Consider the following 14,916-nt stretch of genomic DNA (forward strand, 5'->3'; position numbering starts at 1 on the left):
AAACGCAAAAATTATGACCGTGGGAGACCAGGAAACGGAAAGCAACAATGATTTTCATCTAGTCCAGAGGCGCAAAAGAACTAGGAAAAACTTAGGTACAGGTGAGCAGGACCAACATTTTGAGGGTGGAGACCGCAAACTTTGGCTCTACATAAATAGGGTTAAACGAGCCGCCACGGAAGAAATAATTATAAATTATATTTGTAAAATGTTTACATATTTGTGAAAGAAATTCCCACTGAGGAACATAGACTTAAAAACTTTTTAGTAATTACACCCTTAGAAAAAAAAGACCTTATGTACGAAAGTTCCATCTGGCCAAAATTTGTAGGCGTGAATAGGTTTGACTTTAAAAAACATAAGGACTTCTTAGATAGTATAAATATAGAACTAGGTCAACAAGAGGGGGGTAATTTTTTATAAATATAGATAGGGGTATTCAACGCCAATATGGGTTAAATGGATCAAATTGCAATGACATCCAATCAAGGCCCAGCATTGATGGTGTCAAAGATGGTTTATGCTATTTCCAGAATGTTCGGGGTCTCCGGGGAAAAAATGAATTATTTATATTCCCAATTAACTGTGGCTGAATTTGATTTCATTGGCTTAGTTGAAACTTGGTTGTCTGACGACATCAATAATTATGAAATTATACCTGTCTGTTATAATGTGTTCAGATGTGATAGACGATTTGATGAGTTAGGCCTAACTAGAGGTGGAGGCGCATTATTGGCCATACGTTCACACCTGAGAACCGTAATTATTGATGTTAGTAACCTGTTGATAGTGTCTGCTTTAATTGATTTAGTAGGTTGTAAATGTTATATCAACGATCATCTTATAGTCCACATTTTTGTGACTTATATTCCACCTCAACTTTCCAGTTTAGCCTTTGAACAATTTCTGGATCTGTTTTCGCACATGGTAAATGACTGCAAAAATGTCCTGGTAATGGGAGATTTTAATGTACCATTCTATGAATCTGAACGACCTGACAGTAAAGCGCATAACCTAAAATATTTTGCAGACCTCACAGGTCTTACGCAGCTCAATTCAATATTAAACATAAATAACCATAAGTTGGATCTCATATTCACAAACATATCCGGGATTGTATTTCATGACACTGCACCTTTGTTGGTTGAGGATAATTATCATGCCGCACTTTCAATATCTTTTGATTGGCAAGTAGCTAAACTATCCAATTTTATGACAAATAATTTATGTATGTCATATAACTTTAAGAGAGCTGATGTTCCGGCTCTGTATACATCTTTGTATAATGTAGACTGGTCGTTTCTAAATAATTTAAATAACATTAATTTGGCCTGTCAACTATTTTATGATAGGCTTTACCAACTGCTTGATTTGCATGTTCCTTTATTTAAAATTAATGAAAAGAAGAGGTGGTTTCCATCCTGGTATTCTACTGAAATTCAACACAATATAAAACTTAAAGCAATATATCACAAGGCATTTAAAAATTCAGGTAGTAACTACCGCTTTACTGAATTTAAAAGATTTAGAACTGTTGTTAAATTACAGATAAATACTTGTTATGCATCTTATATAAATGAAATTCAAAATAGTATATCTACTAATCCTGCTTTATTCTGGTCATATATACAGACAAAGAAGGGTTGTTCAAGAATACCAGGTAGAATGCATGACCATAACGGAGTGTATGAGGAACCGAATCACATAGTAAATGCATTTGCGTCCTATTTCCAAAGTGTTTATACCTCTACAAACAATGATGAAACTGACCATCTGTTATTCAATCCAAATGATAACCATGTAGTTTCAAATCTCTGTGTGCATATAGATGATATTTCTGAGTTGGAAATTGAGCAAACTTTGAAAAATATGAAGAGTAAGTCTAGTTCGGGCCATGATCTTATTCCCTGTTTTCTACTAAAAGATTGTAGTGCTGTTTTCGCTGAGCCTCTTAAATATCTTTTTAATTTGGCCTTAAAGACATGCACATTTCCATCATGCTGGAAACTGGCTAGGGTATGTCCGATATTGAAAAAGGGGGATGCTTCTGATATTGCCAATTACAGACAGAATTGCAATTCTCAGTAGTTTTGGAAAGGTCTTTGAGAAAGTCATATACAACCCTATGTTTCCAGCAGTTCATAGCCACGCAGCAACATGGATTAATGCCCCAACGTTCTACAATGTCTAATCTGCTTCAATTTACTAAATTTTTAAGTGATGCTACTGATGACGTCGGCCAGACTGATCTAGTTTACACAGACTTCTCAAAGGCCTTTGACTGCATTGATCATTTTACTGTACTTAAAAAACTATGCTCTTTTGGATTTAGTCCATCACTTGTCTCTTTTTTTAGATCATATCTTACTTCAAGGCAACAATTTGTTTCTTATAATGGCTTCAAGTCTGAGTTGTATTTGGCTTCATCTGGGGTGCCTCAAGGATCAAATTTGGGGCCTTTACTATTCTTACTTTTCATTAACCTTTCCCGCGCCTTAACTTATGAAAACTTACTGTTTGCCGACGATTTGAAAATATATAGCAGAATCAATAGTATTGACGACTGTGTATTTCTCCAACATCAACTTAATATTTTACACACCTGGTGTATACAGAATAAACTTAAAGTAAATATATCTAAATGTAAAGTAGTGACATTCACTCGGAAACGTAAACCATTAAATTACGTATACAGTATCAGTTCTGAAGAATTAGAGCATTGTGAAAATATACATGATTTGGGGGTTACATTTGATACCCAACTGACATTTATTCCCCACACTCAGTCAGTCCTTTCATCCGCAAATAGAGCTTTAGGTTTCATAATGAGAAACTTTAAACAATTCACTAATATTACATCTCTTAAAACACTGTTTTACTCACTAGTTCGATCAAGACTTGAATATTGCAGCTTAGTGTGGTATCCAATATATCAGATTCATGTCATGGCTCTAGAGAATGTTCAAAGAAAATTCCTCAAATTTTTGCATTTGAAGGAAACTGGTGTCTATCCTCAAATAGGATTTGATAATGCTCTTTTACTGTCTCAGTTTAATATCGATTCTCTTAATTTTAGAAGGATGCTTGTTTCTAATAACTTTGTATATAAGCTTACTCACAATCTTATTGATTCGCGCCATCTTTTATCAATGTTAAACTTTAGAGTACCAAGATGTAACTCACGGCTTACCGAAACATTTTATTGTCCTCATTCGAGAACTAACATTGGTAAGAAGTCACCAATTTTTGTTATGACCACAAATTTTAACAGCATCTCTGCTTTGTGCGATATACATACCTGTTCTCTTAGACAAGTAGGTATTTTCACTAGGGAAATTTTCGACCCCTTTTATTTAAGTTAGATATGTAGGTCTTATAGCTTAAGCACATATTGTATTTTTCAGTTTTTTTTTCATATTTTATATCTGTTACTTGGTGTGCTAGCTTTGTTCTGTAAATGGTTTTGTACTGTTGAACAATAAACAATAAATAAATATAGAAAAAGATGGAAAAGTAGAATTCTCATTTATATATCCCTATCTCAGTTACAGAATTAGAAGAGTATGAGAATAAAGTGATGTTTTCAAGTATAATCTGACAAATTAAAGGAGAAAAACACAATTTCCAAGCGATTCAGACACTATTAAGAGAATGATGCCATGATATAAAAAAAGGTGGAAAAGTATTAATTCTCATTTATATATCCCTATCACAGTTATAGAATTAAAAGAGTGTGGGAACAAAGTTATGTTTTTCGGGTATATTCTGACAAATTAAAGCAAAAAAACACTATTTGCAGATAATCCAGACACTATTAAGAACATGATGCCATGATACATAAAAAGGTAGAAAAATCAGCCTAGATTTTGTTCTGGGATTCTTTATTACCAATGATTTGAAATGGTTGAATATTTATCTCAACAGTGGTTTTTCATTTGTACCCGAAATCACATAAAATCTATATCACACCAGTGAGTTTGCACAAGTTAAATGTCTAGAGTAAAATAGTTCCCCTTGATCCTTGAGTATATCACAACAGTGATTTTTTTAAGATTCATCAAATCAAAATTAGTAGAAAGAGGCTTTGTTTTAAATAAGCATTTGACAGTTTTGAATTATTCCTTATTTTTTAAAGATTCATCGAGCTGAATGTATTTAAAAAAAAATCTCTGTTTATTTTATTCGAATTTTTTTTTGAATCATAATTTATCTCGGGAATAAATTGTTAAATACTTTTTTCGACTTAAAAATGATAAAATATTTATTGCGGAAAAATGATATTTAATATATTTAAAATGATAAAAAATATCTCATCGAAGATTTTGTTTAATAGTTTATTTATATAATATAAAATTTTATTTTATTATAATTTAAAAATTTTTGCAATGAAAATATATTAAAAATTTGAGTATTTATTTTTAATGTTCCTTGACAGAGAATTTTCGGCTGTATAATATTTTTAAGAGTCATTCAAGATTCAAGGATCTAAAAATCAGCAGTGATTTTTAAAGATTCCAATAAAGCTTCATTTTGCTAAATGATAAAATTGGAGAATATTAATTTTTCTTCATATAACACGTTTGCCTTAGCATTTTCATTAGACTTAAAGGGTCACTTCAATAATTGACGATTCTGCAAACGTAATTAGCAATTGCGCTACTCTTACAGATGCACATTCCTAATCTGATATGCAACTTAGTTGGTATTCAGACAATGCAATACAGTAGCTTTTTATGGTTTATAAACAAAGCGACAAATTGTATAATAATATCTATCTAAAACAATAGCATTTGATGAATCAACATGGGAAATATTTAAGCCGACTGCCAAGGCAGATTTTATATTAATAAATGAAAATCTGTAAGATTCAAAATATCGAGTTCAACTTTAATGTGTTCATTTTTGGGTAGAGTTGTCAAAAAATTCCTATTTTCTTATTTGCCATAAATTCATATTTCATTAACAAATATATCAAAAAAAGAGTGCTCAAAGAACAATATTTCTTTTCATGGAACATCTCTCCCATGTATTTAAGAATTAAAATCGAAAATCTTTGGAATGTTAGAACAATTATCTCAACAGTGATTTCTCAACAATAAATTGATGTCGAAGATTAGTTGCAATAGTACCAAATAAAATAAGAACAATTTGATAATTGTATCTATTCACTTTTAACACGATAATTCATTACGATCCAGGGTTGTAAAAATTCCCTTTATATAACGTTTGCTGCACAATTTAATTTTCTTTTAATAAATATAAAAAAAATAATAGAAAAAAAGAGAGAATATTTCCTAAAACGTCTCTCTTACATTCATGCAATTAAAATCCAAAATCGTCAATTAACTCATTCATCATTTTCAGCTGCCGAGGTACTACTTAAACCGACAACAAAAATTAAACTAATAAACTGAAGTGAAGTTCATTCGGGGTCCCTAAGATAATAAAAGCACGTTTTAAGTGTCAATCTAAGTGTCGGTGGGTTGAATGTTGTACGGTAGTCGTTCAAAATGCGGGATAGTTGACACACGAGTGTTTGTTTTAAGGCGAGAGCGTTTTTTTGAAAAAATTTCAATTTTTTGATGTTTTTTCTTTTGGTGATCGTGTGTTTTAAACATTAATTTTATGTGTGGGATTTGGATTTTGAATATGAATCATATTTATAGTGCGGGCAGGGGGTTTTACCTTACCAAGTGCAATAGATGTGGCGTAAGTAACAATTCTAGTGAATTCATAATAATACTCAGAAAAAATAAGTGCAGTAAACCTCAGAGTGAATATTCGTAATTTAATTTAAGGAATATTTTAGTTTTTAATTAATGGTTTAAATGAAATTTTAAATATTTTTCAAAAATTCTTGATGTACAGTCAAAGAATTTAAAGTTAACGTAAAACGAAAAACACGAATTTTATATATAAACTATAAGCGGATTAAAAATAAATATAACATTCCCTTATAAGATTATAATTATGAACCAACGAAAGTCTTCATCAAAGTCACGGTCAAAAAACCCTAAAAGATTATTAAGTTATGATACATTCTTCGTTCGAAGAACAGCAATTTTCACATTCTTCTTTGTTATGATAATTTTATTAGGTGTCCATACACGCAATAGATATTTTCGGTTTAAAGAGATGTATCTCTAATAACGTCAAAAAATTATCGAAAATTATAGTCAAAGTATAGTATTCCAAAGTTAAATTAAGCGGCGTTATTGTTTAAACACACAAAATGCTTAGAACAAAGCTTTAATATCATTAGCAATAATTTCCCAAGTTTATGCGTATAGGTTAAAAAACACCCTGTATAATAATTAATAATACTATAATGTTTATGTTTGTTGCCACTATAATGTTACTGATGTCTCTTCTGTAGTTTTATGGATAGCCTGAATCTATAAATGAGTTTTTAACACAATATTTATTTATTTTTTCAGCATTGACAATAATACTTGCATTCAAATTATCTCTGAGGTAACTGGGATGATTAAATCTTTTTTCCAGAAATAGTCATAATCTGATTAATATGTGGTTGAAAGTTAAATGTCAAAAATTTGTATTTTGACCATCTAGGTCTCATCAGATCCCGTTATAACTGAAAAGCTTATATATTTAATTATAAATAACACTCTCGCTTGTGTGGGAGCACTAATTCAAATATAGTATTGCCAAGTATTTCCAAATACACTAAGAGAAGAAATTAGAAAATAAATAATTTGTTGTGTCTAATCGCAGACTCACTGTCATGCGAGAAGTTAAAAAATAATAAAGATAATAGCTGGATAGTTTCGAAAATCAGCAATGTAGCATTGGTATTATTGTTTTCTCTATAGCAACTTTCAAACTCTTTTGGAGAGTAGATATTTTATCTCCGCTAAGTCTATATAGGTTAAACTTTTATTATTATAACATTTTTACTTCTTCCATTATTTACTACTTTTGTCTTCATAGATTGTGAATGATGTTCAATTTTACTGAATCAACATAGGGATTATTTGCTAGGATGTTAATTTTTTTTGGTCATCTTTATCATTAAATCTGACCCTACTTCTCTTGAATTTTGTCAATACTGGAATTTATTAATTTGGGTTGGTCGTGGTCATTGTTATGCAAAATTAAAAAAAAAACAAATTTCTTTTTACTATTTCAGACAAAAGGAGACTAAATAAACTTGAATTACTAATTATTATTATTTGATAATATGAATTAATAAATGAATATATTACTACATAATTTACAATATGTTACATAGGTAATTTTAGAATTAATTACATTTTTCTTAATATTTACACTACACCTAGATATAAATATCTATATGTGCAGTTATAATCACTATATAGATTTAAACATTCTAAAATTAGTAGCTAATTTAACTAAAATCAGTAAATGTTTGAATGAGAAGAAAAAACTAGTTTATATATTTAGTATAAAAATACAACTACAGTAGGACCAGAAACAAATTTAAATTTTCAACTATAAAATGTAAAGATTAAAGATTGTTGCTTAAAAATATTTTTTCTATGTATGTTCCTAATATTAACAGGCAGCAAGTTGTAGAACTTAGGGTCTAGGTAATTAAAGAATCTTAAATTAATATTAGAATTACTGCTTGGTGTAACAAGATGTTTATTGACGTTATTTCTAGTTCTATGGGAGTGATTAACTGTTGCCGCAGAGGATGGTTTGGCATAAATAAGTAGGCACGCAGAATAAATATACACAGCTCTAACATTTGGAACATCTTCAGAATACAAGACACATGCGGAGTAACTTTTGTTCTTCTTTAAGATAACTTTAATAATATAGTTCTGAACTACGTTTAGTTGTTTAAGGGAATTGTCGTGCAGACCACCCCAGATAGGAATATCATATCTTATTAAGGATTCCACCAGCGCCTTGCAAACCATTAATAAGATTTTTTTGCTTAAAATATGCCTTAGAGTGTAAAATCTCGGAATAAGTCTCGACATAATGTTAGCAAGTCGTGTCACGTGTGCATCGCATTTTAGATGTCTATCAATTGTTATACCTAGATATTTGGTGCACTCCACCTCCCCGATATACCCTCCTCCCAGCTTTACGGTTATAAATTGTGGTCGATTCACAGACGTTAGTGAGAAAGGGATAAAGATTGTTTTAGTTATATTTAAAGTTAGTTTGAATGTTTGTAACCAACATAAAATCTTTGTGAGTCCTTCCTCGGCCAAAGCTTTAACATCGTGCCACGAAGATCCCCTGAACAGGATAACGGTGTCATCAGCGTACGATATAATAGTGGCGTTTTTTATTTTTAGTTAAGTTAAAGAGTTTATGTAGGCTATGAAAAGCAAAGGACCGAGTACGGTACCTTGAGGAACACCAATCTGAACTTTAACAGGATCACTTTGAGTTTTATCAATCTTGACCATCTGTATCCTATCACTCAAGTAACTAGAAAACACTTCCAAGGCGATCCCACGTACCCCATAGGAATTTAAAACATTCAGAAGTGTTGAGTGAGACACCGTATCGAACGCTTTGGCGAGGTCTAGAAAAACGGCTAAACAGTTGGTCCCAGTATCCAGACAATTTGTTACTTTTTTTGTAAATCCTAGAATTGCATCGGTTGTGCTCAACCCCTCCCGAAAACCAAATTGGTTATCTGATACAATGTTATTTACATTAACCTTTGTGCTACCAAGCTTTTGAACGAACGAGTAGTACCAAGGGGGTACATATTGTACCCCCTTGGTTGTTCTTGTTTTTTTTCAAGTATGGATAGGAAAATCTTACTAAGCATAAGGAAATATCAAATTTTATTCAAAATAAAGCATTTTATTCAAAATAAAGTTATTTTTATTTAACATAATAATATGAATATAACATAATTCAATTTCAATTGTCATTTTGATTGCACCTGTTACAATAATTAGTTTTTTTAATGGCCGTGATTTTTACAAAAAAATTCTTGCTTTTTTCACAATAAAGCCGGCACTTTTTGTCATCCTTTCTTGGGCAATAATGGCAGCGTCCAAATGACCCTTCTGGATTTGGCGGCTTAGGCAAGATTTCTTGAGGTAGCACTTGATTCATAGCAGATATAACTCTTTTTGGGAAGCCGTTTAGATTTATCATTCTTCTGGCTACGTGCGGTTTTAAGAAGGCAAGTCCTACTTCAAGGAAAAATAATCTCCTGTTGTCCATTTGTTTTTTTTTACGCCAGCTATATCAATAATATTTTGGAAAAGTACAAATGCATACCTTTTTGTATTTCTTTTTACACTGCACTGATTGGCCAATTTGTGCATAGTATCTACGGCCCCTTTTGTATTATTATAATGGAGTATCATGTCTGGCTTAAAGTCATTCTTTATTCCACTTACGGCCTTATCATGATGTTCGGTGCTCAATAAAATTTACGGCATTATTACTTTTGTTCACATAAGAGAAAGAGTAATAAATGAGGAGAATGCAAATACAGAACTTTTCTCTACTCGGCTGCGATTGGGCAATAGGGCGGGAGGAATATCGGCTTTGTTTTTTCTCAATGTTCCGCAAAGTGTTATACCGCGTTCATATAGTTCCTTAGCAAGGGGAAGACTAGTAAAAAAATTGTCCGTGGTAATTCCAGAACCTCGCTAAATAATAAAATACCTTGTTGTTTTTCTGGAACATTACCGTCTTTACCTGAATAAATTTGGAGATTGCAGGCATATGATATCTCACAGTCAACCATTGCCCATATTTTTAAGCCATATTTCGCTGGTTTCGATTTCATGTAAACCCTAAAAGGGCATTTTCCCCGAAAGCCGACGAGCTGCTCATTAACAATAAGGTGAAAACTAGGTGTATAATTTTCTTTACAATGGCCAACAAACATCTCGTAACTTTAACGCGTGATTATTTTTTCGAGAATTGTGCATGAATATATGTTGCGAACCGAAGATTTTAAGCCACAAGCGGGGTACAACATTTGTACCCCGCTTGTGGCTATTGTACCCCAGCCAAGAAAGTTGATTATAATTTAAAAAATATTATTTGTAATTAACCGATTATGATTTTATTAGTTGACTAAGGTATTGTTAATGGCAATGATAAAAGGACAATACATTTGAAGAATTGATCTTTCAAATATAAGTAATTATTTACGTGTGGGGTACAGCATGTACCCCCTTGGTAGTACAAAGGTTAAACAAATTTTGAAGTCTGATTTTTAAACATTTTTCGAAGATTTGAGAAATTATTGATAAGGCTTATAGGGCGGTAATCATTCACAAGGTGTGGATCACCAGATTTAAAAATTGAGGTGACTATAGCTGTTTTAAAATAGGTACATGGCCAGCTTTAAAGGACAGATTTATTATATGTCCTAAAGGCTCAATAAAATATAAATGAAATTTCTTTATTACTATAGAACTAATTATATTAGGACCTGCTGCACAATTGTTCTTAAGAGAGCTGATGTGTTCTATAAGTTCCTTATCATTTGCTGGTGCCAAAAACATAGATGACAAAGCACTATACTGGAGCTTAAATTTGTCTGTTGGAGTTTCAATTTTACTGAGCATTTTGATACCTACATTACTAAAATATTTATTACAGTAATTAGACATATCTTTTTTATTTAAAAATGGCTCATGCCTGTCATTTTGAATCTAAATTTCATCATTTGTCTTGGGTTTATTTTGAACGATACCTTTCGCAATTATTTTATAATTTTTTTTTTTTAAATTTCTAGTATCATTATTTATTTTATTTTTAAAGTATTCATGTTTAGTTTTCATAATCAACCTATTCAGAGTATTTTTATATAAAGTTTCATAGTGTGAATCGTATCTCAAAAGTAGTTTCTTTTTCATTGAGTCCCTTGTTTTTATCGAGTTTATTGCGCCACTCGTTATCCATAGTTTTAGTTTTTTATTTTTTTGTTTAAAGTAATTACTTTCTGTTCGGTAGAATTTTTTATAATATTTGGTACAATCTCAGAAAACTTACGTGCCGCCATCTCTACGTTCGCCATATCGGATACACTTCGCCAATCTACTCGCTTAATTAAATTTTCAAAAATATGTAAATTAATGTTTTCAATAGTTCTTGTGACAGTTTTAGGGTTAAAGTTATTTATATTATGTTTCTTGTTTATATTAAAAACTATGGGATAGTGGTCTGTTATATCAGCTTCCATAATATACGAATAAATATGGTACCTATTCTTTATGTTGTTTAATGGTTTCGAAAACTGTCTAATAAGTCAAAATCCGTACGTGTATGTCCACAATTAACATCTAATTCCTGCCGAAGAAATGTTTATAAGGCTGAGTCACTCCTGATGGCCGGCACCACTGGCGACAAGAGAATACCGCCGCAGTGGTTTAGCAGTCGAAGTTCTATGCTCGCCATTTATTTACCTTGGGTATTTAGTAGTCCGTGAACCACTGTATACAACTAATACCACCAATAAATTTATTTATTCGGAATTCTACTAGTGACGCGTCATCCTATAGGTATGGGTGGGAAAAAATCCGTGCGGGTTTAAACTGAAAATTTTTTAAAGTTTAATATTAGTAATATATTGTTTTTGCGCCCCTATTAATGGTGTCTTCAAAATGACGAACAACGGCTTTACACCAAGTTGTGAATTTTATGCTGCTTATAATGGAAAGATTGGATATGTAAGTGGAAAGTCGCTTTATTTTAGAAATATTTTTTAAAATTTGTGAATTAAGAAAATTTAATGATGTTATTTGTAACTGTTTTACAATAATAAATGATCGTTAAAATCATATTACGCCAAAGAGATTCCTTTATTACGCTTTCACTTCATGCTATGTAATTATAAGAGATACATATAGTAATTTCCTGTAGGTATATAAATAATTTTTTTAATTGAGTTTAAATATAGGAAAGCAAATTTATTTTTAATTCTGTGGCAGTTAATCTCACTTATTTTATAAATATCATATTGATTTTTTTCGCTATTTCTTTCAAATTTCTAGCTTCATTGCTAAAAGATCAGAGGGTCACGATACAATTAATTTTTATTAAATGTGTTAAAATATGGGTCTACTACTATAGTGGATTTAATAGTCAAAGCTCATTGCTATTGATAATTACATTGTCCAACATTGGACATACGCAGGTCCCAAATTGTGTATGTTTTCTATGTTAAATTTAATTGTTTCTCTAAAGCCCAACGTAAATAATAATAAAAAACAAACATATGTCTAAAACGTGTATCGTATATAAGAAGAGAAAACACGAAAAACTTCTAAATCTATTTGACAATCGCAGTGTTCTCATATTATAATAGCAAACAGATTTTATTATTTGTATACAAGCAAATACACAGCTCTGAAAAATTCATACCTTATGCGTAATCTATATTTTTTGTGAACGGAACTGCCCGGAAGAAACAAAATATCACTTTAACTATCTGCACAAAAAAAACCTTTACTGCTTTATATATTTGCCTGAAAAAAAAATAAAAACTGACAGCCTAACTAAAATTAAAAATGCCTTTAATTGACTGGAAAAAAGATTAAAACTAACAAAACCAAAATCCAGAAAAATGAGTTTTATTATCCAGAAAAAGGTAAAATGACTTCTAATGCCTGAAAGAAATAGAAAATTACTTCAATTTCTTGAATAAAAAATGATTTAACCGCCTGAAATAAGGAATTTTAATAAATTAGCGACTTAAAGCAAATTATACCACCACAGCCGTTAGAGGAGAAAAAAAAGCTTTTTATAGAAATAAATTTAGGAACTGTACATATGGGGAAAAATGGAGTGAATTAAGAAAAATATTACCTTGTAAGCAAAAACAGATTCCTGGAGCTTTTAAGAATCCCGATAATTTCAATAATTATTTTGTTGACAGCAATAAGGTACCTAGCAGCGATAATAGTCAAGAAATAATTGATTTTTATAAAAAAATGCATTGAAAGCAGCTATTTTCCCAAATGTTGGAAAGAGGCCTTTGTGATGCCATTGCCAAAGGTAAATAATCTAACAGATTTTAATCAGTTTAGATCCATTAGTATTCTGCCTACATTTTCAAAAATTCTTGAAAGAATCTTAGACACTCAAATTCGAAATTTTTTAAATGCTAATGATATTTTGCCCCCTAAACATTGGACCTTCATCCATTTTTGGGTTCGTAGTCATTTAAATATGATGGATAAATAAATGTTACTATCCATTGGACTTTCTATCTTACATATCCTTTTGTATCAACAAATTATCTATCTAGTAACAAATTTTATTTAACGGCCCTATGGCCTGCAAAGGTTGTGACATTTATAAAATTCTATAGTTATCTATTGGTTTTTTTCCAGAAATTAAAGGGATGTTCATTGGACAATCACATTTCAAAAAAGAGAAAACCTTTGGATGTCCATTGCATAGATTTGTACAGAATAAGTGCAGATATTTAAAGCTTGAGTAGATTATCGAGACTGCTGGAAGAATTTCTTCGGTAAACTCAAGATAATCACTTTTTCCTGCCAGTATGTCTTTGCCTGTCTAATATATATCAAAAGAAACATGCCTAGCTCTTTTTTCAATTTATGGTAATATAGCATGACCAGAATTAGCAGTCCTGATATTAACTTTTTATAGAGTCAATAAATCTGGGAGGGGCAGTGACAATAATTATGGAATTGATTTTTTTTATCAATTAACAAAGCACATTCGTAACTTCGAATTATTAAGATATGTCCAATTATTGTAAAATATTTTTATTTAATTTAAGAATACGTCGGCGTATTTTTTTTAATATTTAATTTTTTCAAATATTTGGAGTAAATGTGAATGTTTTTTAGTTTTTCTACTTCCATTATAACCTGAATCCTGTTAAAAAATTGCTGTAATTAATGTTGTAGGAAAAAAAGTATATTTTATTACGAGCCTCGTCAAATCAAGTCTGTGATTGCAATAACAATTTCTTGCCATTTTTATCACATTTTATAGCCTAAATTATTTGGAAAAGATTATTTTTTTATTATTGTAATATCCTTACTTACTTTTTTTTAACATCTTTTCAATAGGATTCTCTATGAAAAATATTGTTTTTGCAAATTTCAAACCTCTCTATGAATTACTGCCTAAATCGATTCTCTGTATTTGATTCATCTTAAATTTGCATTTTTATTATTTCTACGATACGGACGAAAAGTAATACTTTTTCTCCTTTTTTATGTTCAATAGATTTAAAATGAAAAATGTTAAATAAATAATAACGAAATAAACATAAAATGCACTTTTGCACAAAAAAAGAGCGTTTCGTAACGCGATAATTAAACAATTAGCAGGAATATTCAAGTCTGGCTCATTGTTACGAATAATTATGCGGTTGACCCATAAAAACTATTAAAATTAAGTAGATGCATTATTAGAAAACTAGACGATTGAGGTTAAGTAATGTCTGTAACTAATTTCATTTTATTACGTTAAATTTAATGAAAAATATGCGGGGTGTTTAAGCCAATTTCTAAGAGTCCAATTTGTCTATTTTTAGGACTAGTATTAATGCTGAGATAGGATCGAAGTCTAAGGCAGCTTATGATCTATTATAAATGAATCGTAGCTATCGTTGTAGCTCTCATGTTCATATGAAAATATTTTGTTTTCAAAATATAAGCAAAAAACTGAGAAACCAATGTCACTACAATAATTTAATTTCTAATACAATTAAGCCCTAGAATGATTCATCTTATAAAATGCCCAATCAAACTTTAATATTCTCTGTATTATGCAGACGGTGAGTCACATTAATACAATATTTCATTTATAGTTAAATTTCATGAGCCTTTACCTATAAATATTCATTCACACACACACATATTTACATGAGTAATTTATCGCTCTGTTGAATTCATTTGTAATTATATAGCACAATACTTAACAGGTAAATCAAATTTAAATAAATTGACTTTT

At 30.6% G+C, this 14,916-nt stretch overlaps 1 protein-coding gene across 2 annotated transcripts in view; it reads left to right on the forward strand.

Annotated features, from left to right (window-relative positions):
- Positions 1-5,552: 5,552 nt before the first annotated feature.
- Positions 5,553-14,916, forward strand: part of LOC126742698 (phospholipid phosphatase 3-like) — a 56,319-nt gene continuing 46,955 nt past the window's right edge. The window contains exon 1 of one of the 2 annotated variants that reach the window (XM_050449465.1): positions 5,553-5,709. In XM_050449465.1, coding sequence (XP_050305422.1) covers positions 5,626-5,709 — 84 coding nt within the window. In that variant the 5' untranslated portion in view covers positions 5,553-5,625. Of the gene's footprint in view, positions 5,710-11,398; positions 11,652-14,916 lie in introns of those variants that run through there. The other variant, XM_050449466.1, reaches the window with a different exon arrangement.

Source organism: Anthonomus grandis, chromosome 12 (assembly GCF_022605725.1).
Source record: "Anthonomus grandis grandis chromosome 12, icAntGran1.3, whole genome shotgun sequence".
NCBI classification, from domain to species: domain Eukaryota; kingdom Metazoa; phylum Arthropoda; class Insecta; order Coleoptera; family Curculionidae; genus Anthonomus; species Anthonomus grandis.